Here is a 25,445-nt window from a genome sequence, read left to right as displayed (position 1 = left end):
CAGTTCGCGCGCAGACTTTATCATACATGTCCTTGACGTTCATTGGTCAGTTGTTATTACATAGGAATTATATACCTAAAATTCTCGTTCGGTTCAGTCACCTTTGGAATAACAACATATACAAATATATATGTAGGTATAGTTGTATACTGGTATGTGGTACCTCCTATGAATTTCTGATATCCTAATAGAAGTTCGCAAAAGTTCGCGAATTAGTCAATAATCAAGTAACTCTTACATACCTATTTACATATAACTCTTAGTAAAATGTAAGGATCATTTCATTGATTGCATTTAAAGATTGTTTCCAAGTAAACAATATAACTACATACAAGATATAAATGTTATGAAATAATATGGGTGCATTACATTTGTTATAATTACTTTTCATATATTATATTTTGATATATCGTTATTTTGTATAACGTAATAAATGGCATACTACCGTAATACCTAATTAACGGTATACATAATGTTATTATTGGTATAATGGTCATAAGGTATATTTACACTTCATCTAATATACATTGCCATAATTATTACATACTCTAAAGCATATTATTGGTATAACAAGTGACATCACATAATTTTTTATGTAGCATAATAGTTGCATGACATAAATGGGTTAGGTTAGGTTGGAACTGCGAGTCCGCACAAACGAATAATTACTTAACAAAAGGAGGGTTAGGTTAGGTTAGAACTTAGACCCCCGGTAGAATAAAATATTCAATCAAAAAAGTGGTTTAGGTTAGGTTTGAACTGCGGCCCCGCAGAATGAAAACCGTGAAAAAATAGGTTAGGTTAGGTTAAAACTGCGACCTCCGTAGAATAAAATACCTAGCAAAAGCAGTAGGCCTGCGTACTAGATATAAAAAGTATGTAAAACTTTACGTTATCAGTAAATGAAATATGACAAAAAATGTTATACGATATATGTATTTATACTTGATAAAATTGTATGAAGTATTACGTTATACAAAAATATAATATAGCAAATGTCATTATACTATTTGAAAATTATATTACATTAGGCATTATATCAATGACAGTTTAGATGAAATCACTATATAATAAAGGAAACGTATAATAAAAATTACATTATAACATACAATAATATATCAAATGGCGTTATAACAAATGTATGATAGTTTTTTTATAATTATATCAAACATTACACACCCAAATAATATTTATCGGGTTGTATTGCAAAAAGGATTGCAATGTAAGAGTGTATATTACGATTTTATTAACATAATAAGTATTAAAATAATCATATTCTAATGTATGTTGCCGTATGTAACTTGTAGATATTGGCAATAGAGTCAAAACCGTTTATAACGATATCACTTATAACGACGACCCGGGTAGGTATAACGAAGACTTTTTTGAGATACGGAATTATTGAAATTTAAATCTTTAAGCTTGGTTATAGCGACTTGCGGTTAATAATGACATTAATTAAACGACCATAATTCAACGACCTTATAAACGGTTTACTTTTTAAGCGAAGCACTACTTACTTTTGCCTGGTGCATTTTAATTTCATCTTTGATCATTAAAAATATCGCAGATTTGACCTACCTAACAATATTACTCAAACTCTACATAAAAACACATATTGTAGAGTCAATAATAGAATCAGGAAACAACCTTCAAATCTTATGAATGGGTTTAAACGAGTTGGCTACGCTGACCATTTTTTGCCATAACACAAACACCTCTTATAATCTCATTTAGTCCTGGTACAATTGTGCGAAATTGACGTATCTTTCTCGCCCGCCCACAACAAAAACATTTTTTTTTGCGCGCGGTCGCTTACAAACTCGTCATTGTAATGTCATCATTACGCTGGTTGCACCACAAAGCGGTGCATTTATGCTGTGTTGCATTTGTTTGTAGGTCGGGGATACCCCGACTAGACGTTGGATCATTGACATCGGAGTGCGAACGTGTGCGAATTTGAGGTCAACCACATTGCTGATCTCGGCTTATGTTAGAATATTTTACCTACCTCACCTATGAGAACGTTGACTCGTTTTTGTTATTATTTATCTAACACCGACACGAGAATGTTTATATGGACTGTATGTATTTTTTATGATAGTTCTGTGTAATATTTTTTTTTAATCTGCATTAATGCATTTTGTTTACGAGTAGGCCTTTGTAAAGAAGGTAGGTACTTAAGTACCAAGTGCCAAGACGACTCCATCACTCGAATATGCAAAATTAATAAATACAATATATATACAGTGGTACTACTAAACTAAATTAATAACTAGCTTAAATCTAAAATAGGCCCTTGAGGCATTGTACCAAGGATGCTGGCGGCATTAATAAATTGAATATAAATTAAATGTACATCTGCAAAACAATCAAAAATAGATATGAATGAAGTCCTGTCCACATTAGATTAGCAAGGGGACTTAATTGTCCCCACATGTGACCCAAAATCCTCTTATGTTAAACGTAAAATTTTACAGCTCTGAACTGGTAATCTGTGGGTCACCCTTTACACGGAAACCTGTGCTTGGCAGTGGGAATGGAGAATATATTATCTATGGATATCACAATACAGCACATCTTGTGCACTCATATGTCAATGTTTCTAAGAAATGAATGCTGCAATCACGCATAGGCTATGCGGTTATCGGCCGAATGCATTTTATCTGCGCAATGCGTGTGCGTTCGTTGCGTTTCGCGCCGTGCGATATGCACTCCGGCGCTTCGCACGTTTCGTTGTATTGCACAAAGCACTGGCGGCTATGATTCTGTGGTCGAGCTGATAGTGTCGACATGCCACAAAAAATGTTAGGTACAGTCAAGTTCACAAATATGTATACATTTCTTCACATTAATCCGTTGCGATAAGGTGAAAAAATGTACACATGTAGGTGTTTTTAGCCCATTCAAGAACAGGTCGTATATTTATTCAACATGCACTTACATTTTAATTCTAACAAACTGTCTTACATTACCTACATACCTACTGTTTTCCTGGCTGACAAGACTTTCGTGCTAATATTGATACCTGAGCTAGTGAAAAGTTCCAAAATTAGAGCGTTGCGAGGGTTTCTAGGCACGAAAGATAAACAAACTTTGGTACCGACTGTCACACAAAACAGTAGTGTATCAACGCGATGAAAATACGAACTATAAAAAGAACAAATCAAATCCAAATGAACGTTATTAAATATGTATCATTCAATATCATTACTAAAAAATCAATTCCACAAATACTTGAGGACACACAACACAACTATAACTAAATATTAAAATACTTTTTAGCTTATTTATAAAAACATACGGGTTGGATCTTAAAATAAGTCGCCTTATTTGAGGATAACTGACGCTGTGAGGGGTTGTTTTGGGTTGTTTTTAATTGATTTAAAGCAATTTTAGCTGCCGCAAATAAAGTATTTTTTTGGGTGATCATTGAATATTAAGACGGTCTAGAACGCAAAATGACTAGTGTAATATTTTGCCTATATCCCTTATAGTCTAGAACGCAAAATGACCACTTTTTTATATCACTAATCACTAAGGTAGGTTAGGTTCGTTAGTTATCTTCAAATGGCCGAAGGTCAAACAGCCCAGAATAGGAGCCCCGCGACAGCGGGGCTCCGTCGACATCGCTAACGTAAAGATAAAACGACGAAAATGATGTAGGCATTTTGCGTTCTGGACCGTTCGCGATGTAGACTAAAAGTGATATAGGCAAAATATCACACTAGTAATTTTGCGTTTTAGACCATCTGCAAATAACCCAATATTTGGCACTGTCATAACCTCAAATTATAACTATGAAATTATGAATAATTTAGAAACCGAGCATTTCCGCGGGGGGAAACTGTTTCTACCCCTCCCTCCCCCCTCCTTCCCACCTTTCTATTAAGGCGACTTATTTTAAGATTTTTACCAATAAGTGGTTTGTCCGATATGTAACTAGTCAATTTAGCTACTTGCCTTAGGATCATCTAGACCTGCGGTCGGCAACCTGCGGCCCGCGGGCCGCATGCGGCTCGCGAAACTGTCACTTGCGGCCCGAGAGGCGCCTTGGCTATTTTGTATGTAATAGTGACAAACGACAATGTCTCATAAAGTCATAAATATTAACAAAGTACGGCCCGCGTCACCTCCGTTAACTACTATTGGCCCTTGGCTGCTAAAAGGTTGCCGACCGCTGATCTAGACCAATTCACAAATAGGTTAAAAAGTAATTGGTCGATAAAGCAACTCGTCTTAAAATAAGCCCCTTATAAACCGCAAACAATTTGAATGAATGACATAAATTGACAACTGACTTTTAGCTTTTTTTTTAAATCATAGACAATTGGTGATACAACAAGGAAATATCTGTCAACAATATTTGGCTAGAGTCAGACCGAGAAAAGTCTACTGTGATTTTATTAGCCCACGCAGTGGAAGGGTAATTTTAAACTTCAAACTTCTATGAAATTATGACTTATAAATAACACTTGCATTACGTGGGCTATCAAAATCGCTGCAGACTTTTATTGGTTGAACTTTAGCCAGACTCTATTAGGCTTGGCAAAACTTCACATTAGTTTTGCTACGTAACCACAGACAAAATAATATAATTGCTTAAGTATAGTTTGTTCTATTATTTACGACTAATAAGCAATGAACATTTAGTTTAGTTATTCCATTAAAATTAAGTTAGATTAATCAAAAATCTTAACTTAAATAATTTTTACCCGATTTAAGGACGACTCGATTGATTTAAGAGGAGTTGCTTCTTGGGCGACATGCTATTTAGACCACATACATTTTAGACGAATTGCTTTGTCGGCGACCAGCTATTTAGACCATAGGTATGCATGTAAGACGATTTGATAATACGACAGTAGACGAAATCATGTTGTGACGAGTTGCTTCATGGACCGCTTACGTTTTAGACTATCTGCAAATTTGTCCAAATGATTTTTAGGCGAGTTGACGCTGTATTAGACGACCTGCGTTTTTGACCATATGATACTAACCCCTTAAATACCTGCTGGTGCTGTATTTTTCACTGAGGTATGCCAGTAAAGAGTATTCTATCTATCTACTTCGATTTCATTAGATGAGCAGCATTTTTTCTTTTTAAAATGTCCCGGTTCTGGGGTTTTATATCTTCTTTTTAGTAATGTAAAATCTGGATACTTAAGTAAGTATACAAAATAAGTAATAATTTGCAATATTTGCATTAGTAACCATACCTACATAGTTCTGTGTCATGCAAAAGATAATTAATGTGCAACAGCTTAATATTGATTATCACAGTTGCAATATACCTACATATGTAGACATGTAAAGAAGTAAAGAAATAGGTAATTTCAATTAACTAATTGCTTGAAGCACGTAGTGCTTAAAAAACAAGTGTTGCTTGTTTCTTTAAGTAAATAAACACCTCTATAATGTAGAAATTTTACAGGTACAGTGGCGTTGAAAAGGACATGGATACCTAGATGTCGACCGTAATGCCTTAATATGACTTGAAACATCTCCATGCACTTTTGAACGCCAGTGTACCTATCCGTGAAATATCAAAAATACTCAATATTAAAAAAGCCAACAGATTCATTCAAATTATTAACTAATCTAGGTATAATTTTAGGAACTAGGTAGTACGACGGTCTTGTAAAATATAGTTTTAATACTCGTAAGTAACACATTTAACAAATTTTAATACGTATCTTTAAAACAGATAATTTCGCAAACCGAATTACAATATTAAAATTTGTACCTAACATATTTGATTTCACAATACGTGACTTTTGTTGAGTAACGAACGTTCATATGCGTTACGCACATACGCACATGTCAAAAACAAGATAAAAAGGTTCTTGGTAGTCTAGACATTGTCGGAAACAAATTCTTTTAGTATTGCTAATCTACATTGCATTTACCAGACAATGCAACTTACCTGTTGCCCCACATAACACAGCGCAACTATTGTAATGTACTCTAACGCACAAAGCATGGTGGTTTATGAAGGACCTCTGACCCAAAGCCATTAGGTCGATACAGAGGTCAAGACAAAGATAATAGGCAGAGTACGTACTAAAAAAAATGTTGTAGGTACGTGGTAGAACGTAGAGCAACCGTGCACTGCAGCGAATTCTGGTTATAGATAATGTTATCGCTTCCATGGAACTAAGCCAACGCGATAATGGTCGACCAAATAGTAATTTGCAATATCCAATCACACCCGCTGCCACAGGCCACAGCCGATACCAAATACCACGACACGATAACTTTTTGTGTGCAATATGCTAGTTTCATATTTCACGTAGAACACTCCTCATTTCTAGGCAAATACTGTCACATTTGTATTTGTCTTTTTATCAGTTTTGAAATACTTGTTTAATTTATTGATTAGCACGACGTGGGCGTCTTTTTATGCCACTGTCAAATTGAATTATTTTTCAGAAATGCTTTAAAAATAATCGATAAAGTTCACGCTTTAACTGGTTTTACGTAGAATTGGTATACCTACCTATACTTAGTTGTAAGCAAGACAACAACCCAATAAATTAATTTAGTTTGGGTGTTATTGTTCAACTTGTGTGTTGATGGTAGACTGGTGTGTGATTGTGTTACATACTTTATATTTGCACAATAGATGAAAATGAAAACCAGGCCAGCGTAAAATACAAACGAAAATAAAACAGGCATTTACAGGGCGTTTGGGATCAACACGCAATTGGCAACAAAATAGTCATGGGCTATCGGTTCGAAATATAAAAATGAGAAAGGGTTTAGTGTAAGCCTTTTGAAGCGGGTCGAATCGAAATCGACAGCGGGACAGGGACCTTCCCTCTTTTGTAGAGATCCTGAGGAAATTCTGAAATACTTACTAAATATAAAACGCAAAAATGTAAGAGCATTAGAGCATGCATGATAAAAATAAGACAAACACATTTTAATAAAGACAGTCAAAAAAGACTTCCGTTTGTAATCCAAACAACAAGCTTTCATGAGACTGACCCTAGGAATAGAAGTCATGGTGGCTGTAAGCAAACGTGGGTAACACTGAATATTAAAATGCTGATTTATCTTCGTAATAGATAGAACAATTTATTTATTTATATTTATATGAGCCTAGAGTGTCCCACTGCTGGGCAAAGGCCTCCCTCCTCTGTTTCCACGTATCCCAATTGGTTGTCGTTTTAGCCCACAAGTCATCCGGCATACGGCAAACGTGTCCAGCCCAGTCCCACTTCAGCTTGGCGGCTGTTTCAGCTACGTCGGCTATTTGAATTTTAGAGCGTAGTACCTACAGTGTTTTTGATGCGATCGGTCAACTTCACGCCGAGAATACTAGCACCATGGCGCGCTGACAAACCTTAAGGTTGGATTTCTGAACTTTTATCAAAGACCAAGTCTGTGCTTCGTAGGTCAGGATGGGAAGAATGCACATGTCCATGAGTCTTCTTTTTAAAGATATAGGGAAATCTCCCTTCATTTTCTCATTCATAGACCAATAGCTCTTCCAGGCACTTCCAGTTCGTCTTGCGACCTCCTTCATCCTTGTCCTGTCGTGCCTGGAAAGAGACTATTTGACCCAGGTAAATGTATTCTTGGACTTATGACATTAAGTACTTCTCCATCCACTACCACTGTTATTTTTCGGCTGTTAGTCATGAGCTTGGTCTTTGACATGTTCATCATTAATCCTACCTCAAGGCTTGCCCTGCCAATACGATACTTAAATGTACCTATACATAAATAAACATAAATCAGGAAAAAATACATGTTCCATCACAAAAATAAATAGTTAAATACATTTGGTGATAGATTGGAATCAGGGACAAGCGGCGTAGCACGGTCGCGTTTTATCGCTTGTCACCATGTCCACCACGTTCTAACAAGTATGTAAGTGCGAAAGGGACGCGCATAGTGATAGGCGGTAAAAATGGAACCGTGCTGCGCCCGATGTAGAATGTAGAATCGTAGGCATGGTCAAGGGCTATGTCGCCGTTAAACTTATTTTTTAACTAATAGTTTCAAACCAAAAATATATAGATTCCCGTTTATTTTTATTTTTTGCTAAACGGAACCCTGCTTATAAAATAAACAAAATACTTTCTATTTTCGCCTATCGTATTTCTAATAAAATTGTCAGTATTTGTCTTACGCATGAGTGATATTTATTGTCTATTTGTTTCTTTTTGGGCTGCTAAAATGGTACCTATTTATATTTTAGATACCACTTTGTGAAATAGATAGATATTATAAACTTACTTAAAATTCGGTACCTACAGATAGTAGCAAAAGTTAAAAAATTGATAATGATTTAAATAATTTATAGCGTGTAATTTTGCGCAGCCCTTAGGTTAGTACTGCTAATTGTACCTACTTACTTATATTTTAGAATAGTTTTCTCTATTACCAGCTAGTTGTCAGGTTCATATTGCACATTGATAACGAGAATTTTGCAAAATAACCATACCGGTATAAAAATGAAACCTGTGTCGAATTTCTAGTCCAAATTCAAAACTTACAATGAACATAATCGCTGCCGTAATAAAATGTATTATTCAATACCAAAACTAATTACATGATACCTACCCCGGCTAGTTGTGGCAAAACAACCCTACAATATTTACCCTTGCGGACTGGTCTCTATAAAAAAAAGGCGCAATTATAATAAAAATACAATTTTGGCCACAACCCTCGACGTTGCTGAAGGGTGGTTGCAAATAAAACAACCGTAAAAACTAATCATGTAGGGTTTATATCGACATATGCTGACCGACCTTCGCCACCATGATTCATACTATTAGATATCCATACCAACATTATTTTAACATTAAAATACGAGTAGTCGTCAGCCAAAAGTGTAACAAAACCTGAGTTCAGTAATTCAAGCGTTTTGTGAATAAAAAATAACTATATAATGCATTTTTTTTGTTTTAATGATGATGATGAGGATATCGTTTTCTATTTTGGTATTTAATTTAAATAATACACATTTCGAATTATCTAAATTAAGAAGTTCAAAGATTAATGCGCGTCTCCTCATCACTATTGTTGGCTTTCTTGAAGCGCACTCCACCAGGAGGCACAATCCAAATTCTCACTCAAAGCACAGGTATTTAACAAGTGTGACAAAGATAGACTAAGATCAATCATCACCTTCATCTTTCTCGCGTTGTTCTGCATTTTGCCACGGCTCATGGGAGCCTGGGGTCCGCTTGGCAACTAATCCCAAGAATTGACGTACCTAGGTTTTTACGAAAGCGACTGCCATCTGTCCTCTCAAGCCAGAGGGTAAACTAGGCCTTATTAGGATTAGTCCGGTTTCCTCACGATGTTTTCCTTCGCCGAAAAGCGACTGGTAAATATCAAATGATACCATCAATATCAAATTAAAATTCCTCTATTCGTAATCCAGGTGTCTCACCTATATTGTCCTGCCAGCATTGATACCTATAATTACGCCTCAATGGACGGTATCGCGTCCATCTACCACCATTATACACGCGCCGGATACAACGTACCTCTTTGTTATTGATTTTGCTAAAATACTTGTAGTCACTAGCTTTGTAGCTTGCTGACCGATATAAATGAGGTTTTGTAGTCAATTATGACTAGTATAACTAAGGGTATACTATACCCTTAGTTATACTAGTATACTATAAGGGGAGAAGGGGTGCGTAATATTATGGTAAATTATAATTAACCTAAGTAATTATTGTTTAATGATAAAGGACAACACAATCGGCTTCACAAATCAGTAAGTATTTTATGGCCTTCATCAGCAATTCGTTCACAAATGGTACGATAGAACATGAATTATACCATTTATTCTACGATAATAAACCCATAAATAAAATAAAGGTCATGATATTGATATTTAAAAATCGAAAAAAACTAGAGTCAAAAGCCATTTGCGCTTATATATTCCAATCGAAACTTCAAGAGACAATTTTTTTTTAAATATATGCAACAAACTACACCTGTCCATGATACATACATAAATGGAGTTAATAAAATTGATTTAATTGCTTGCTTTGTATTAAACTAATTGTGATTGATTCTTTTATTATTTGTATTATTTGGACGATTTATATTGTGACGATCATGATAGAAATTCTTAATAACTTTGACCATAACGCAAACTTGTAATGTAAACCTATATTTGCAATTCGAATATGTACTGTTTTTAAAACTACGCTATATATAAAATTAAGTTAAATTTAATTATGCAACAATAGCTTTTAGAAATCCTTTAAATGTAGAACAAACGCAAGACACTTAAAATTACGCAGCAAAGAATGAAGAATGAGTCTCGTCTCGTAAATTAAACGTAAGTAAAGCATTAGTGATGGGTGTGACTTTTAAAACGATATTTTCGTAATTTATCAAAACAGCTGACTTAGTAGGTATTTCGACACCACACCATCCTTCTGAAAAACCTTGCATAGCTAAGATAGGCTTAGTTACTTAAATGTCATTGAGCAGTATCCAAAATTTATGAAACCAAATTACTCATCAACGAATACATTTCTAACTTTCCAATGCGTTTTAAAAGTATCGCGTCGGTGCAACGACCAGCATGCGGCGATGCGCGATGGACGATCTCTCGCGGGTAGCAGATCGAGTCCGCCCAAGGACGTCCACTCCGCCACAGCCTCCAACTCCACAAAACAGCCTTATCACGAACAACTCAAGGCTTAAATTTAAAAAACAAACTACCGCTGAGCCCCTGGCCGGTAAGAAAAATGATCCTGTATAAAAAAAGTAAAAAAGTAGAGAGCTCGCGGTTGTTTTATTTTCTCGAGATTCGGGCGAAGCCAACATGGCCGCGAGTAGGGAAGCAAATTATCTTAAGATATACTTTATTATAAGATTAAGATTCCGTCAAGCCAACGCACTGGTTACACTTTTTACGAATTATTTGTTTTTTCTTAAATAACTTACAAAGTTCAAGCTGAATCAAAGGCTGTTGTTGTGGGTTTTTAAAAGACAAACAATTTAATAATGTCACGATCAGCTCTTGACATATTTTTTGTTGAACAAGCTCTAGCTGTAGCTATTACGTGTGAGGTGAAACGAGGCGGTGCGTAAATGTTGACATTATACGTAGCAGAAGTTCATTACGCGCGCCGGCCTGTCTGGCGGGCAGGTGCTTCTGGCCGATATTTTGACAACGATACTTAGCAGAACCGCCCATTTCTAAAATTTATTGCATTTTTTCATCACCCTCCTGACCCATTTCATAGTAGTCGTAGTATCTCTTTGAAATTTTGACCGTTGTATTATTTTGGAATGAATTATTATCGTTTTTGGATCGGCAACTTTGTTAACTACATATTAACATAATTAAGTTCATGAGAGCCACATTTGCCACTATGCCTACATTTAATCTAAAAACTCACATTGTCTTATAGGTACTAGATTAACCAGTATATTTTTTTATTACAACAGGTGGCCCATTCTAGCACTGCAAATAACTGGATATCAACGTCGTAATACTTTTAAGAGTATTCCTTACTTCATATTCCCGGGATGTCATAAAAAAAAACTTTACCAATCACTGGTTTGAACTGAGCGTACGAGATTTAGTTAGTATGCTTAGGTATTACCTATGTATACATAACAGGGAGTACCTACTTACGAGTGTCTACGATTAGCAGACTATCTAGTGGCTCGTCTACAATGTAGAGTCCACATGATCGTCAAATCTCGCAATTTACAATCTATGATGTCGCTATAAAGTCCTCCGGGGCGGCTAAACAATGGGAGGAAAGTGTATAGGCATTGTTTCCTGGCCCGGGGAGTTTCGCTACAATGAGCGCCTTCCGGGCCGCTCGCAGGGCGTGGACTGCCCGATGTGGATAATTATTATTATATACTTGCTTTTTAGGGTGCTCATTCCTTATATGACATATCAATGCAAATTAGGATTCTGAGAAGTGTTTATCTTAAATTATAAAGAGTAGAGTAATGTAGTGTTCGGTTTACACATTTAGTTTTAAAAAAACCTCCCCTCCGTTGAGTGACTGCTAAACGTTGGAACGGACTCAGCTAACTAATATTACATAAGACAACTAATATTACATATTTATATGAATTTATTAAACTAGAGTCTGTGCGGAAACAGAAGAGTCGTGGAATGTAAGAAAGCCCATACATTCTACGACTTTTTTTCCGCACATACTTTAACTAATATTACAATAAAACAATGAATCTGTCCGTAAAGAACCACAAATGTCAATTTGGCAAAATAAATAAATAAGCCACCGGGAAAACACTGACAACTAAATGACGCAGCCGAGTGCAAAGTACGTCTATTATTTAATTGTCTCGCAGTTAATATTAGAGATAAGAGGGTAAGGGTACTAAATAAAATAATAAATTCGGGTAGCGCGTGGCGGATGCTGGTGACAAATAATGGTCTCCGTGCCCCGTGAAATTACGATTATCTCTTTATACCAACCCTACGCTCATTATGCAAAATGCATTGTAATATTTGCCATTAATATGTATGTTTAATTACCATTCCACCTCAGACAACCTTAACATTACCAGTAATGTCAGTATGTGTTTACATAGGCTTTTTATTGTGTTAACTTTATGACTATTTAGGGTAAAATTGGCAAAATGTAGTTTAATGTACCTTCTTAGTTACTAGCTCATTTTGGTGCTTATTAGGTACTCATTTGGGTGTATTCCTGATTAAGAATACCTAGATAAAAAAAAGGATTGCTCTATAGAGCAAATAAGTAAGGTGGGTCTAGCTGTGTACCATCGCTGGGTGTCCTAGGAATTTTGAACAACTCCCATGAGCGATCCTCTTGAATACCTCATTGTGCGCGCTCTCGAGAATCTATTAACCCGCGTGCAATAACGTTTATCGACAGTGGTTATATCCCTTATTTTTGGTTCATCAGTCGCGTCAATTTCAGCTCAACGAGCCACCATGCGGGATCGCATTATTGCTTTTTTATTAGTTTTCTTTAACCCCCCGGTTGCAGTTTTTGCCGCGCGCCGTGGGATAGGTCGCGATGCACTACTATGCTGGTATTAGCATAATGCTCTTTTATTCGTCACTTAGCGTCATTGTTCGTTAATTGCATCTGATAACTCATGATCGTAGCAACTGATAGTTGTGTGCGAAATTTTGTTGTTTTTTTTACAAATTAAACATAATTTCGTTTGAACAAAGGCGTAGGTATCCGTAAGTTAACATAGACAGTTTAATTTGCATTTCGTATAAAATTCTCATCAATTAACGGTTGTGTGGTTGGCCGTTAACCTCGTCAAAATATTCTAAACAGCTACTCAATCATCTTTTGTATTTATCAATTGCAAATTAATTGCAAGCGTCGTAATTAAATACAGATAAAATAAGATAGTATTATGTAATTTTTACAGTTTCTTGTGCAAACATGCAATTATTTTTAATAATAATAATACTTACCTACTTTGCCTACACCTACCTACTAACTACTACTTTATTAAATAAATATTTGTATCAATACATGACATCTAAAGTCATTTCAATGTTCATACTCATGATTATTCCCATAACTGCATATAGGTAGTTGTAAAATGAAAAGTGGAGCTTTTGTAATAAACAAATATATTAGTCGTCATCGATATGCAAATCCCCAAGCCACTAGAGTTAAGAGCCCTCCAACTCGTTGAGGTGACGAGAGCTGGCCCGACATTTGCTGCCATTGTTTTTCATTCCAAACAATTGAAGCACACTTTCGTGAGAAAATTTCTGAAATGCATACCGGACATTTTTAATGAATGAGTTACCTAATGCGAAAATTGCTTATTTCGATGTTTACTTTAATTAATCTATTTATTACAGCGATGTGATAAGATTGAGTCGTTACATAAAGGTATTTTCGCTGTGTTCCTTTATCAATCATTTGCCTATTAGTACGTTGTGTTGCGATTATATGTCACTTTAATAATTAGGTACATTCTTCTTCTTCTTCTTTTTAGGGACTATATAAGGCTCCAAAGCCTATGTTTCACTGCGACCATTCCTGATCTATTGTGATCGCCACCTACTTACTACAACTCTCGATCCAAACCTGCAACTTCAAACAGCTGCAGGATCCTTTTGGTCTCGAGAGACTTTGCCTCCTCCGGGCGCAAAATGTGTCCGCCCAGGATTAGGTCACGAGTACGCATTAGGCAAGGGCACTCTGTGAGGATGTGCAAGGGCGTCTCCTCTGCCTCCATACAGAGTCTGCACCGCCCCATGTCACGTTTCCCCATAGTGTGCATGTGCTTATTTAGGCCGCAATGCCCAGTAAGCACCCTTACCAAGTTGCGCAGTTGGTTCCTAGACAGCGCTAAGGCGTTCGAGGACGCCTTTTTGCTGGCTGAATTAGGTACATACCTACGTAAATAATTATTTTGAAAAACCTATAGGTAATGTAGTCATGGATGCACTAAATAGAACTTGAATGTTGAATGTAAGAATTTGCCTAGGTATTCGATAATATTATTACTAAACATTAGGTATCTAAATACATAACATTTGTTGTTATAATTCTACCCAGTCTATTTTAGTTTCTATCAAATAGGATGCGATCAATCGATTAGAAAGATTACCCCTTTATTTCCATCAATTCAATGACAAACCGCATGTCCCGTATACCAACTATAATAGTCATTGTCCTAATGAAGATTGACGTCTTACAATTCGATATTGAGCAAATGTATACAATTAAGCTAGTATCAAAATCCATTCAGCAATCGATCGGTCGATTAAAAATAGTTTGAGTTTTTCGGCATAACAAAGGAATCGGATATGTAACTAATAAGTTCTAGAGTTAGACCAAAAAAAGTCTGCAATGATCTTGATAGCCTACGCAGTGGAAGTGTTATTTTAAACGTCAAAATTATAGAAATTATGACGTATAAATAAAACTTGCACTGCGTGGGTTATCAAAATCGCTGCAGACTTTTCTTGGTCTAACTCTAACTTTTGAAGCTGACCGTCATAGGCATTAAATTGGACGACAGTCCCAACGTAGATACACATATTAAAAATAATTAAAAATGGTAGGTAATTTCTAGATTTAGTAATAGTAGCATTAACGCTGTTAACCGAAAGTAACATTAAACCGAGCTCCTTAAAATCGATGGTTAGTTTGGGTGGATAATAGAAACCAAATTCGTGGCATTCAACGGAAGCTTCAACTGACAAAAAATATTGCACACACCGTGTTCTATTTTTGAGTGCATTTCGCGCTATTTTGGCGTTCCCTCCGTAGGCATGTGTCAATGACCCCGTTTGGCGGCGTTGTTCACGCACTTTTGGGGATTTTGGGGCGATCTATGAAGCGGCGTAATAATGTGCGGGCACAAAGGTATTTAGCGTCTGCTTTGTCGAAACAGGAGTTTAATTTCATTTACGGACTTGTATTTTCTTCTATTTATGATCATTGCTCCTTTATGGTTAAAGTTTAGGTATGCGATTTTTTTTCATACCTACCTAGAGTTAGACTAAGATAAGTCTGCAACGATTTTGATAACACATGCAGTGATTGCAGTGCAAGTCTTGTTTTAAACGTCAAACTTACGGTACCTATAGATTGCACTGCGTGTGCTATCAAAATCGTTGCAGACTTATCTTGGACTATCTACTTCCAAATAATTTGTAATAAATTGCATTGTGTTTTTTATCTAATATCAAAATGCAGATGGCATTCTAATTAGATTTCTATGATAATTAACGAAACGAACTAAATTCCCTCCAACGGCTCGATGCAAAGCTTAGCGTTAGCATACAAAGGCTAGGCGAGGCAACGATTTTTTATCGGCATATTCTATCGTCTCGACGACGGCGCGCATCGCGGCGCGCACACAACCGCGGAGGCTAGTAATATGCGCTCGCGCACTCACGCACACTCGCGCGCGCGCCCTCCTCAGCGCGCTGCAATTCGTCGGTCGCGCCGCACCGCCGCCCCGCACCGTCGCACGCAATTGCACTGCACTCCGGGCTCCGTGCGTAAAAAGCGCACGCAGGAGCCGCGGGGGCCGGGGCGGAGGCCCGCGGCCCGCGCGGCTGCACTCGGCCCAACAGTCTCTACCAGACGCTCGCAAGAGCACACCGCCCCCACACAGGGCGTTCCTCGCGCGAAAACAACCCCCGAAGTGTTTTAAACTTTTGAAGTGCCGGTGCTGTTTCCCATGAGTTTTCCGACAGTAACAATCGCAATTGGCCTGTAATATCGGATTATTAACGAGGGTGAGTTGTTTTTCAGTATTTTTAATCGTAGAGGTGCTACGCTTTCGTAGACTTTGTAGATCTTTGCAGTTTGCTGAATTACTTTAAAGTCTAAGGTAAGTATCGGTGCCTTTTCAAAAGGTTTAAAGGAATTTAAGCCTTAATTTTCTACGGATACGAGCCAGGTTATTGTTAGGTGCGAATTGTTGAGCATGACAGGAAGGAGCTACACCGGTTTTCAGCGGTCCCCTACGTTACTTGCCGAATAAAAGGTAAAAAGTCAATTTGGCATATGAAGGGCTTTGGACGTATGTAAATAGGGAAGGGCGGTGCAGTTGGGCATCAGCACCGCACCGGCCGCACGTCACTCAGCGCTGGGCCCGCGACCGGACTGCATACTCGCGGAGTCGCAGCTCACATACCGTGTGTGTTGTTTTGTGTGTACGCCGCAATAACGCAGCCAACATGTATCCCGGCTCTACATTTGATGGGTTTATGCCAGGTTAGTTGTAATTTAAGTATTTGTTGGAGTTAAAATTTAAGTTAAGTGAGTAGGTAATTTTATATACTTAATACCTGCGAATTTATTTTACGCTTTTAGTTAGATATACCAACTTATAAGCGTGAAGTAGATATGTTTATTACTTGTAAATCTATCAACCTATCTCTAACCTATTATTTAGTAGGTTCTTTTAAATTACTTGTAAATAACCCTTAAATCAATGGTCTAATAAAATATAACTAAGGATGAGAATCTATTGAAATTTGTATAAATAAACATTAGGTAGGAATATCATTAAAATATACTAAATACCTGCAAGTTAACCCTTTTTTAAATTTTACCTTTAGGTACCCGGTAAACATTGATGCAGTTTAAAGTATTTATAATTTTATTAAGCTATGTATGCATGATTTAAATAAGTTTTTCGTTTTGTCAACAGAATCACAATTCCGAAAAATGGGTAGCAGCGAAGGACAGCAGACTTTCTGTCTGAAATGGAACCACCACAAAACAAACCTCGTGGAAATCCTCGAGGCCTTGATCAAAGTAGAGACCTATGTGGACTGCACACTGGTTGTCGACGACCAGGTGACCTTCAAGGCGCATCGGGTGGTCCTGGCGGCCAATTCGCCTTATTTTCAGTCGATCCTAGCTGATGTGCCGATGGATCACTGCAGCATCCTCTTCCCGGGGGTGAAAGACTTCGAAATGCGTGCGCTCCTGGAGTACATGTACACGGGAGAAGTGAATGTGACGCAGGCGCACATCCCACGCATCATGAAAGTCGCGGAGCAGCTCGAGGTTAAAGGTCTGTTCGATATGACGGAGCTACGCCGGCGGCCTGGCGAGCGCACCCCCGCCGCGTCACCGCCGCGCGTGGTGCCCGCCGCGCCCTCCAGCGTGTCCCCGCCGGCGCCCGCGCCGCCCACGCGCTGGCCGCCACCACCTACACCGCCCGTCCTTTCTGCCGCGTATGACTCTGCGGACATGAACCCCCTCAAGCGCAAGAAACTCTCCAGTATAATGGCCACCCGTGACACCCCCATTCTAAGGAACGTTCTCGCTCAGGCCACACCGCCTGACTCCTCGCAACCTGTATCTCTTGTTTGTCATCCGGTAAATCAACACGCGCCTCCTCGTCTCCATTCTAACGGTTCCGCTCATGATTCTGAACGTGCTGCTAGTCCTCAACGCCCCTTCGACTACCGACCTCGCCGACTATCTTCTCGTGCCTCATCTCCACATTTCAATAGATCAGATCGTTCAGAAGACGCTCACTCCCCTTACACCGAGCGTTCCTTTGAAGAGGAACACCCACGCTCATTCCATCCTTCTCCCCCACCTCCTAATTTTCAACAAGATGTTCGGGCCGGCTTAGCGCCGTACGTCCCCCCGCAACAGAAACCAGAATGGAAACGATACAAACAATATACTAGATCTGACATTATGTCCGCAATAGAATGTGTCAGAAATGGAATGAGTGCTCTACAAGCGTCACGAAAATATGGCGTGCCTTCACGTACGTTGTACGATAAAGTGAAAAAACTCGGCATAACTACAAGTAGACCTATGAGCCGCGGCGTTAAGCGGGAATCAAATGGCGCCGCGTTTCCATATGGTTTAAGCGGTACTGGTGGTGTTGAAGAGGGGTCCCCCGCTACACCATTAATTGACCCGTCTTTCTTGCAACAAGCATTAGAAGGAGCGACCAGAGATGGCGGACGCGAGGCACTTCACGCAATGGCTCTAGCTGCCGCTGCGCACGCCGCCTTAGCTCCGCGTACACCTCCAAAGGCCGAACCGCTCTCACCGCGATCGCCGCTCCCTGATGACGACCACGTGGAGGATCTTTCAGTTTCTCGCCGACGCGATCCTGACCCACCATCTGGTGTCATTGTGCCGCCTCGAAACTTTGCACTAGATTGCAGCAGTGATCGAGATTGAGAGTCAAATGGGACGCGGTAACATGGAAAAAAGACTGACTTTAGGCGTACAAGATTATAAATTAAGGCACTTATTTGGTAGGCTACTGGTAGGACGCGCCGCGCGCGCATGCCACGCTGACCGGGAGCTCCGGCCGGGCGATTGCAATGGGCCCCGCGGCCAATTTCATTCTACCTCTCTTCTTCTCTATTTATTTCCTTTGCCATATCCCGATAGCGAAATCAAATTTCCGTTGGTCGGTAGGCGTATCTTTTTGTGATTTTTTGTTTATTTCTTCTTTCGTTTTTTATGTTTTATAACATTTACGTCTTTGTTAATCAATAACGAACTAGGCTAGCTTTAAATATAAATTAGTAATGGTTGTTCTTAGTTGGATTGGTAACCGTGTAGGGTCGCAGGGCAGGGAGGCAGTGCGACGGCCCTGCCGCTGCGCTTCGGGCGGGTCTGCCCCGCCTAGACGAGTTATTGTGCAATTTTGTTGTCCGCGACTGTGATGTTTATAGACTGAAACGCCACCACTACCTCACGCTCGCTACACTTAGCTCTAGTCCACCGCGCCGCGGTCTTCGCGAGCTCAACTCGTCTCGCCACCTACCAGGAGACCATAAGAACGAGCCGATCGCGTCTCGCGATTTTTGCGGCTCGGTGTGTGACGCTTGTCACTGCGAAAAGCGACGTACCTATACCTACGTAATATATTTACTATTAAAATACATAAAGTCCTATGTTACGGGTAGATTAATTATTATACTGTTTGTCGATTTGCCATAAATGTTCATTGTTGATACATAGAAGTGTGTGCTCACTATATAAATCATTAGTAATATTTTTCTGCACTAGCACGGTCGTTCTTCTAGTTCTAAGAAGTCGATTTACTTATAAGAATGCTCAATGTCGTATTTTTAATAACATTTCCCTAATCTACCTAACTGTTAGGTATTGCAATTTGCTATATATAGAACAGTACAGTACCTACTCGTACTTACCTATACTATTACAAATATTTTCTGCAATTTCGTACATTACAATAAATATCTGCCTAGCGTAGCGTTCCGTTTCATGAAAAATCTTATCAGAGTTACAGAAACAATTATACGTTATTTCTTTAAAAAAATCTAAATATTATATGTTAATTTGTCATATAATTAAGTTAATTATTACACTTTACTTATTTTAATTGGAAGACTGATTTGTTAATTTAGTCTAGTTTGAAAATGCCATAGATTTGTACTACCTTATCTACCTTAAATATTATTGCATAGTTGCATACGAACTAATTATAAGTTGAATCACGTAGAGTGTCGAGCCTTCTCCAGGTCTCACGGTGTTGTGCCTTTGTTTGTTGTATTCTGTAGTATGTTAGGACATTCCAGTAGGTGCACTTTGTGCTCTATTAGATAAGTTTCATGGCCGAGCACTAGATTTCGTCAAACACGAAAACTTAGAGTTTAAAACTCTACACCTATACCTAGTGTGGAGTCAATCAATTGCACGTTTGCCAGTGCAATGACATGAACAATATATCATACATATGACTCAAATATTTTCTAAAATTTCATTGTTTTAAACTCAGGTGAATGAAATATTGTATACCTAACGTTAGCAGGATAGCATACCTCATAATTTTGTTATTTCGAATCAGATGTTATCCTCTCACTCACTTAGGAATTATAGTATAAAAACCAACTTTTGTGCCTATACTATCCTTATTATTAATGTTTAGTTACGATGTTATGTAGAAATAGGTACCTACATTTTTAGTTGTGAATGCAAAAATTATCTTGTATGTAGGTGTACCTTACATGTAGTTAAATATGTATCTACATTATGTATATTAGATCGAGTTTGTTCTCTCGTACCTTCATATTTAAGTAAGAACTCTATATTTACAAATAATATAATGTTATAAATATAAAATAAACGTTTAATATGTCATCAACAATTTTATTTCTGAATCAACTTAAATACTTACCTAAAGGTCATAGGTTAATATCCTTTTTATGGTTCTGTAGTCAACTAGAAACCCTTAGGTATAGTTTCGCCATATGCTCAATATGTAGGTACCTATGTCTGTCCGTCCGCGGCTTAGCTCAATAGGATTTAGTAGGTACTACAATGCTGCAATTTGGTATGGATAATTGGATATATTAATGACGCTGATAAAATTGTAAAATAATCAAAACATTTTTTTCCCTCCACAGTCCACATTAAGTGGGGAATGGGGGTAATGGGGATTGCATTTTTTCGGCAATAACCCGATATAATAGTGTGGGGTGTAATTAAAAATTCGTGCATAAATAAAAAAAACGGAATGCACACATCGTTTATTAGTTTGATTTTCTCTTAAGCTAACTGTTCAATGTAACGCAGAGACTAGTAATATTCAAGACGGACAACCTCTATACATCACCCCGTTCCCCGCTGCCTCAAAATTGGTGCAGTACGGATATGATGGTCATTCTTGTCTACGTGACAGAGTGATAAAACGGTGTCCGTCACTTTCTAACCCACGGTGTTAAAAAGTGACAGCTATTTTATCACGTGGATAAAGATGGATAAAGCCATCCATAATACGCCGGCAGGTGGTGCTTTTTACTACCCTTAAATTTTTAACCCCCGACGCAAAAAGAGGGGTGTTCTATGTTTGACGCCAATGCACAATGTCTGGCTGTCTGTGGCCTCGTAGCTCTCTAACGCATGGGCCGATTTCAATGCGGTTTTTTTTACGTGAAAGCGAGTGTTGTGGTGGTTTTTAGCTATGTTTCATAGAAATCCATCCAGCAGTTTGAAAAGTGTCAGCTCTTTTCCAAACTGATGTAAGGCATTTTTGGCATAAAATTATGCCAAAAAAGCATAAAGCGTAGGGTTTTTTGAAATTTTTAGTTCAATATTTACCTATAGCTTTATGCGTATATTGCGTATGAAATCTATCACCTACTGATTTATGACTTCCAAACGTACGGTTGGACTTGCCTGACTAATGTCATGTACAAAAAAGTGCAATACCTAAAAGCATTTTACTATTTAATTGACCGAAGCGAAGCGAAGGTCTACGTTTTGACTCGGGCATTTTGCTTTCGTATGTCCGGATGTTCTCCTCTACAGGTCGCAATTCTTAACCGATTCTCGTGAAATTTTGTGACCGAATTTTATGACTAAATAAAATTTTTTTGTCAATCCGGTTTTTGGAAATTTTAAAAAATGGCGGAGTCGTGATACCTGGCGCCTAAACAAATAGTCGTATCGATATCATAAGACTATTTTCTTTTTGAAACATGTTTACAGAGTTAATAGCAAAAAATGCAGAAAAAAATTATCGCTGGTTTAGGCGGTATTTAGATATTTAATTTTAACTAATTTTAATTTGAGAAGGAGTAGCTAAATTTCGTCAACCCATCTAAGAACTATTTGGCTCAGTTTGTAAACGTTCGCTTTTTCTGTTTGCACAGAGGGTCTGGGTTCGATCCCCAGTAATTGTATGCTGGGATATTATAACTTTTTGTATTTTTTTACACATAAATTTCGTATTGTTTTTCTTTAATTTACTATACACCGTGTTTTTATTGAATTCCGTTAACTTCGGGGTATAGTTAAGTACGTTTATAAGAACTAAATGGCATAGTTAATTTTCAAAAAAAAAAATTCTTTTTGTTTTCTTTTTTGTTTTTTTTTTGTTTAAAAAGTAATTAAATGTAGCATATAGCGTTGTTGTAACACGGGCATTACATTTAACTCAACCAAACAATTGAAATCTGTGACATATCAATGTCATTTCGTACATCAATCGACCGAGATTGTACTTAAGTTTAGTAGCAAATGTATGAACTCATTCTAAACACTAATCAATATGTAAGCCGGCCCTAAGGCAAGTGTACACGCTTGTAGAGGCCTTATAGTAAAAAAATAAATTATGGATTATCTCCGAAATGGACTTAATTAGAACATCGGTGTCTTTGAGAAAGTTACTTGATTTAAGCTCAGGAATGCACCCTTGAAATTAACGGAAATCAAAAAAAACACGGTGTATTTAAAGCTCTTAGCACCATGTTATTTCAAGCTCTGCTCGCGAGGTCTACAGCTCACAGAGCCACTAGTATTATTTAAGGACTAACTAAGGAATGATATGGTTGGTTCGTGGGGCTTTGATCTCGGCCATATACCCTGTGTTCTGGAGCCTCCGGGATTATGCCGTTCGGATGACCAGGGCGCCGATTTTTGAAATCCGATCACTCGATTTCGTGTATTTCGTTAAATGATATCTCCACTACTAGGCGTTTAAATTCTACTAATAGAATTGAAATCGAGTGGTCAATACCACTAGATTCCAAATTTCGATAGCTCGTATTTCAAAAATTAGCATTTCGCCGTTTTCCACCGATTTTCGAGTGACGAAATCGAGCGATCGAAATTCAAAAATCGGCCCCCAGATAGGTACCGTCAAGTGGTCTAACGGGGGACAGAGAGGAGTAATAACTTTAGACAATTTTATTTTACTATGAACGGCTAATCTAGCTAGTTGAAAAATTACCCTGACTGTAAATCCTAATTCAAAGATTGTAAAAAGTACACTGCTGTGAGCGACGTTCATACCTATAATTGGAGAATATTTCCATTAAGTATCTATTGTTATCCGTCCTGTCCCCAGTTATCCCACTTGACGGTAGTCTTATTGGCTCCTCTACACGATGGGCCAACGCCGGCCACTCCAAGGGACGCAGCCATGCGGTAGAATGAGATAGCAATATCACTTGCTCCCTCTAACGCATAAATGCGTCCCTTGGAGTGGCCGGCGTTGGCCCGTCGTGTAGAGGAGCCATTACATTGGTTCCTTTGGTAGAAGTGTCGGTGCCTCTTGCGGGACGCAACGTGTCCCCACCCCGTCCCCGATCTGAATCACACCATCAGGGCATCCGTGCTGCTGGTTCGGCTGCGGAGTATGCCGCTCAGCAGAAGTATTAGCTCTGCCTTGGAACCAATGTATGACTTCATACTAGTTGCGGTGGAGCCTGCAGGATCTTGGGGTGCGGAATCTATGGAGTTAACTAGTAAGTAGGTAAGGTCACTGTGGGTAAGACTGGCATACTTCATTTTTTTTTCACTTTGAAGTGATCTAGTTCCGTTAATTATTCACCTACGTTACCGCTTGTAGTCGCATACGATGAAGAATTTAATAAAATAATAATTAATAGTTTAGCTTTAGTGACAGATCATTTATTCAAACACAAATTAAGCAAAAACAATTGTATTTTTTAAAATTCGGCGAGTAGACGGACTTCCCATGCAGTTTAAGGGAAGTCCATCTAGTTATGATATCAGCCAATCTATGGGTGCGTATAAGTTCGTAGTCGAATTCCTAAAAAGAACGAATCAAGACAATGAAAAGTGTACTTTCAACTTGTTAATATAGGGTTTAGATTCGAAATAAACACCATTTTTCTAAAACAAAGGCAAGTCATATACTACGAAAATGGGGTGGTAAACCTTTTTTGGAAAATAATTACACGTAAGTATTTTTTTATTTTTATTTCTGGAATAAAAGATCAATAGTAATTATAAAATGAATTTTAATTGTTTCTTTTAATTTACTGAGATCAAAATTATGAGATAATAAAGTAACATCATGCGCAAAGTCAGGAGGATTTGTTGATACCTTATCAAATCATTATAATATTAAAGTCGCAAAAACAGTTGGTAATCTCTGGTTTAACAAAATATGACGGACTTGCCTTGTACATAATAGACGGACTTTCCAACTTAGTCAAATTTTTATGTGATAAATGGTGGAACGTATAATTACAAAACTAAGCCAATTTCTGATATTTTAAATATAGAATAAAGACAGCTGGTTCTTATGCTACCTACGTAGTTACTTTCTGATGCACGATCTTTTCAAAAACTATTTTTAACAATTTTTTTTCGAAGGTTACATATCAGAATACCGAAATTCGATTTACCTAATGTTGAATCACCTATGCTCGTTTCACCTATTTTTTTAAATATCTAATGATCAATTAACCTAAGCTCATAACACCTATGCTCGATTTACCTAAAGTTGAAACACCTAATACTCGAAATACCTAAAGCTAATATACCTAATACACGAAACACCTAATGTTGATATACCTAATGCACGAAATACCTACACTCGGTATACCTAACGATCGAATTGCCTAAAGTTAACATACCTACTGCACGAATTACCTAAAGTCGGTATACCTAATGATCGCATTACCTAAAGTTAACATACCTACCTCATGAAAAAAATACCTGAATTTGATACACCTAAGGCACGAAATACCTGAAGTCGATGCACTTAATGAACGAAATATGTACCTAAAATCAAAAATATAATTATTGTTTAGTAGAATATTATTAGGACATACAACATTTGGTATATTTTTTTTTGCCAAATCATTCAATTGGCTTACTATTTTTTGTTATAATATAAGGTCTAGTCATTTGCCAGAGTCGACATAGGTGCGACGACGAGCAAAGCGAGGAGGAGCGTGTTAGGTTAACTACGACCAAACAGTGCCAAAACCGACTTTTATTCATCGTCATGATGTTAACTTACAAAAATTAAGTTTTTGATAAGATAAGATAAGATAACTAATTTTGTATTAGACTTACGAAATCATTCTACTACTTACCTAAAAAGTAGCGTTTCAAAAAGTGTATTTTTAAGTTGTTATCCAAACAAACAGTTTCTACTGTAAGGTTGGGAAATCATACGCTTTATTGGGTGGAGTTGCCACTTGATCATTCGGCAAAATGATATGAATTTTGTACTAG

The 25,445-nt window shown here is 37.8% G+C and overlaps 1 protein-coding gene and 1 long non-coding RNA gene across 3 annotated transcripts in view; one reads left to right on the top strand and one right to left on the bottom strand.

Moving 5' to 3' along the window:
* LOC134806523 (uncharacterized) overlaps window positions 1-25,445 on the bottom strand; it is a 496,946-nt gene that overhangs the window by 67,275 nt on the left and 404,226 nt on the right. The window lies entirely within an intron of this gene.
* On the top strand, window positions 15,895-19,614 carry LOC134806483 (protein bric-a-brac 2). 2 transcript variants are annotated; one of them, XM_063779754.1, is made up of 2 exons: window positions 15,895-16,228; window positions 17,149-19,614. In XM_063779754.1, the coding sequence occupies exon 2, from the start codon at window positions 17,166-17,168 to the stop codon at window positions 18,651-18,653; it is 1,488 nt and encodes a 495-aa protein (XP_063635824.1). In that variant the 5' UTR covers window positions 15,895-16,228; window positions 17,149-17,165; the 3' UTR covers window positions 18,654-19,614. The 2 variants fall into 2 exon arrangements, with proteins under 2 accessions (XP_063635824.1, XP_063635823.1); XM_063779753.1 differs by lacking the exon at window positions 15,895-16,228 and adding an exon at window positions 16,444-16,709.

This window comes from Cydia splendana, chromosome 3 (genome assembly GCF_910591565.1).
Source record: "Cydia splendana chromosome 3, ilCydSple1.2, whole genome shotgun sequence".
NCBI classification, from domain to species: Eukaryota; Metazoa; Arthropoda; class Insecta; order Lepidoptera; family Tortricidae; genus Cydia; species Cydia splendana.
This window is presented reverse-complemented; position numbering and strand designations above follow the sequence as displayed.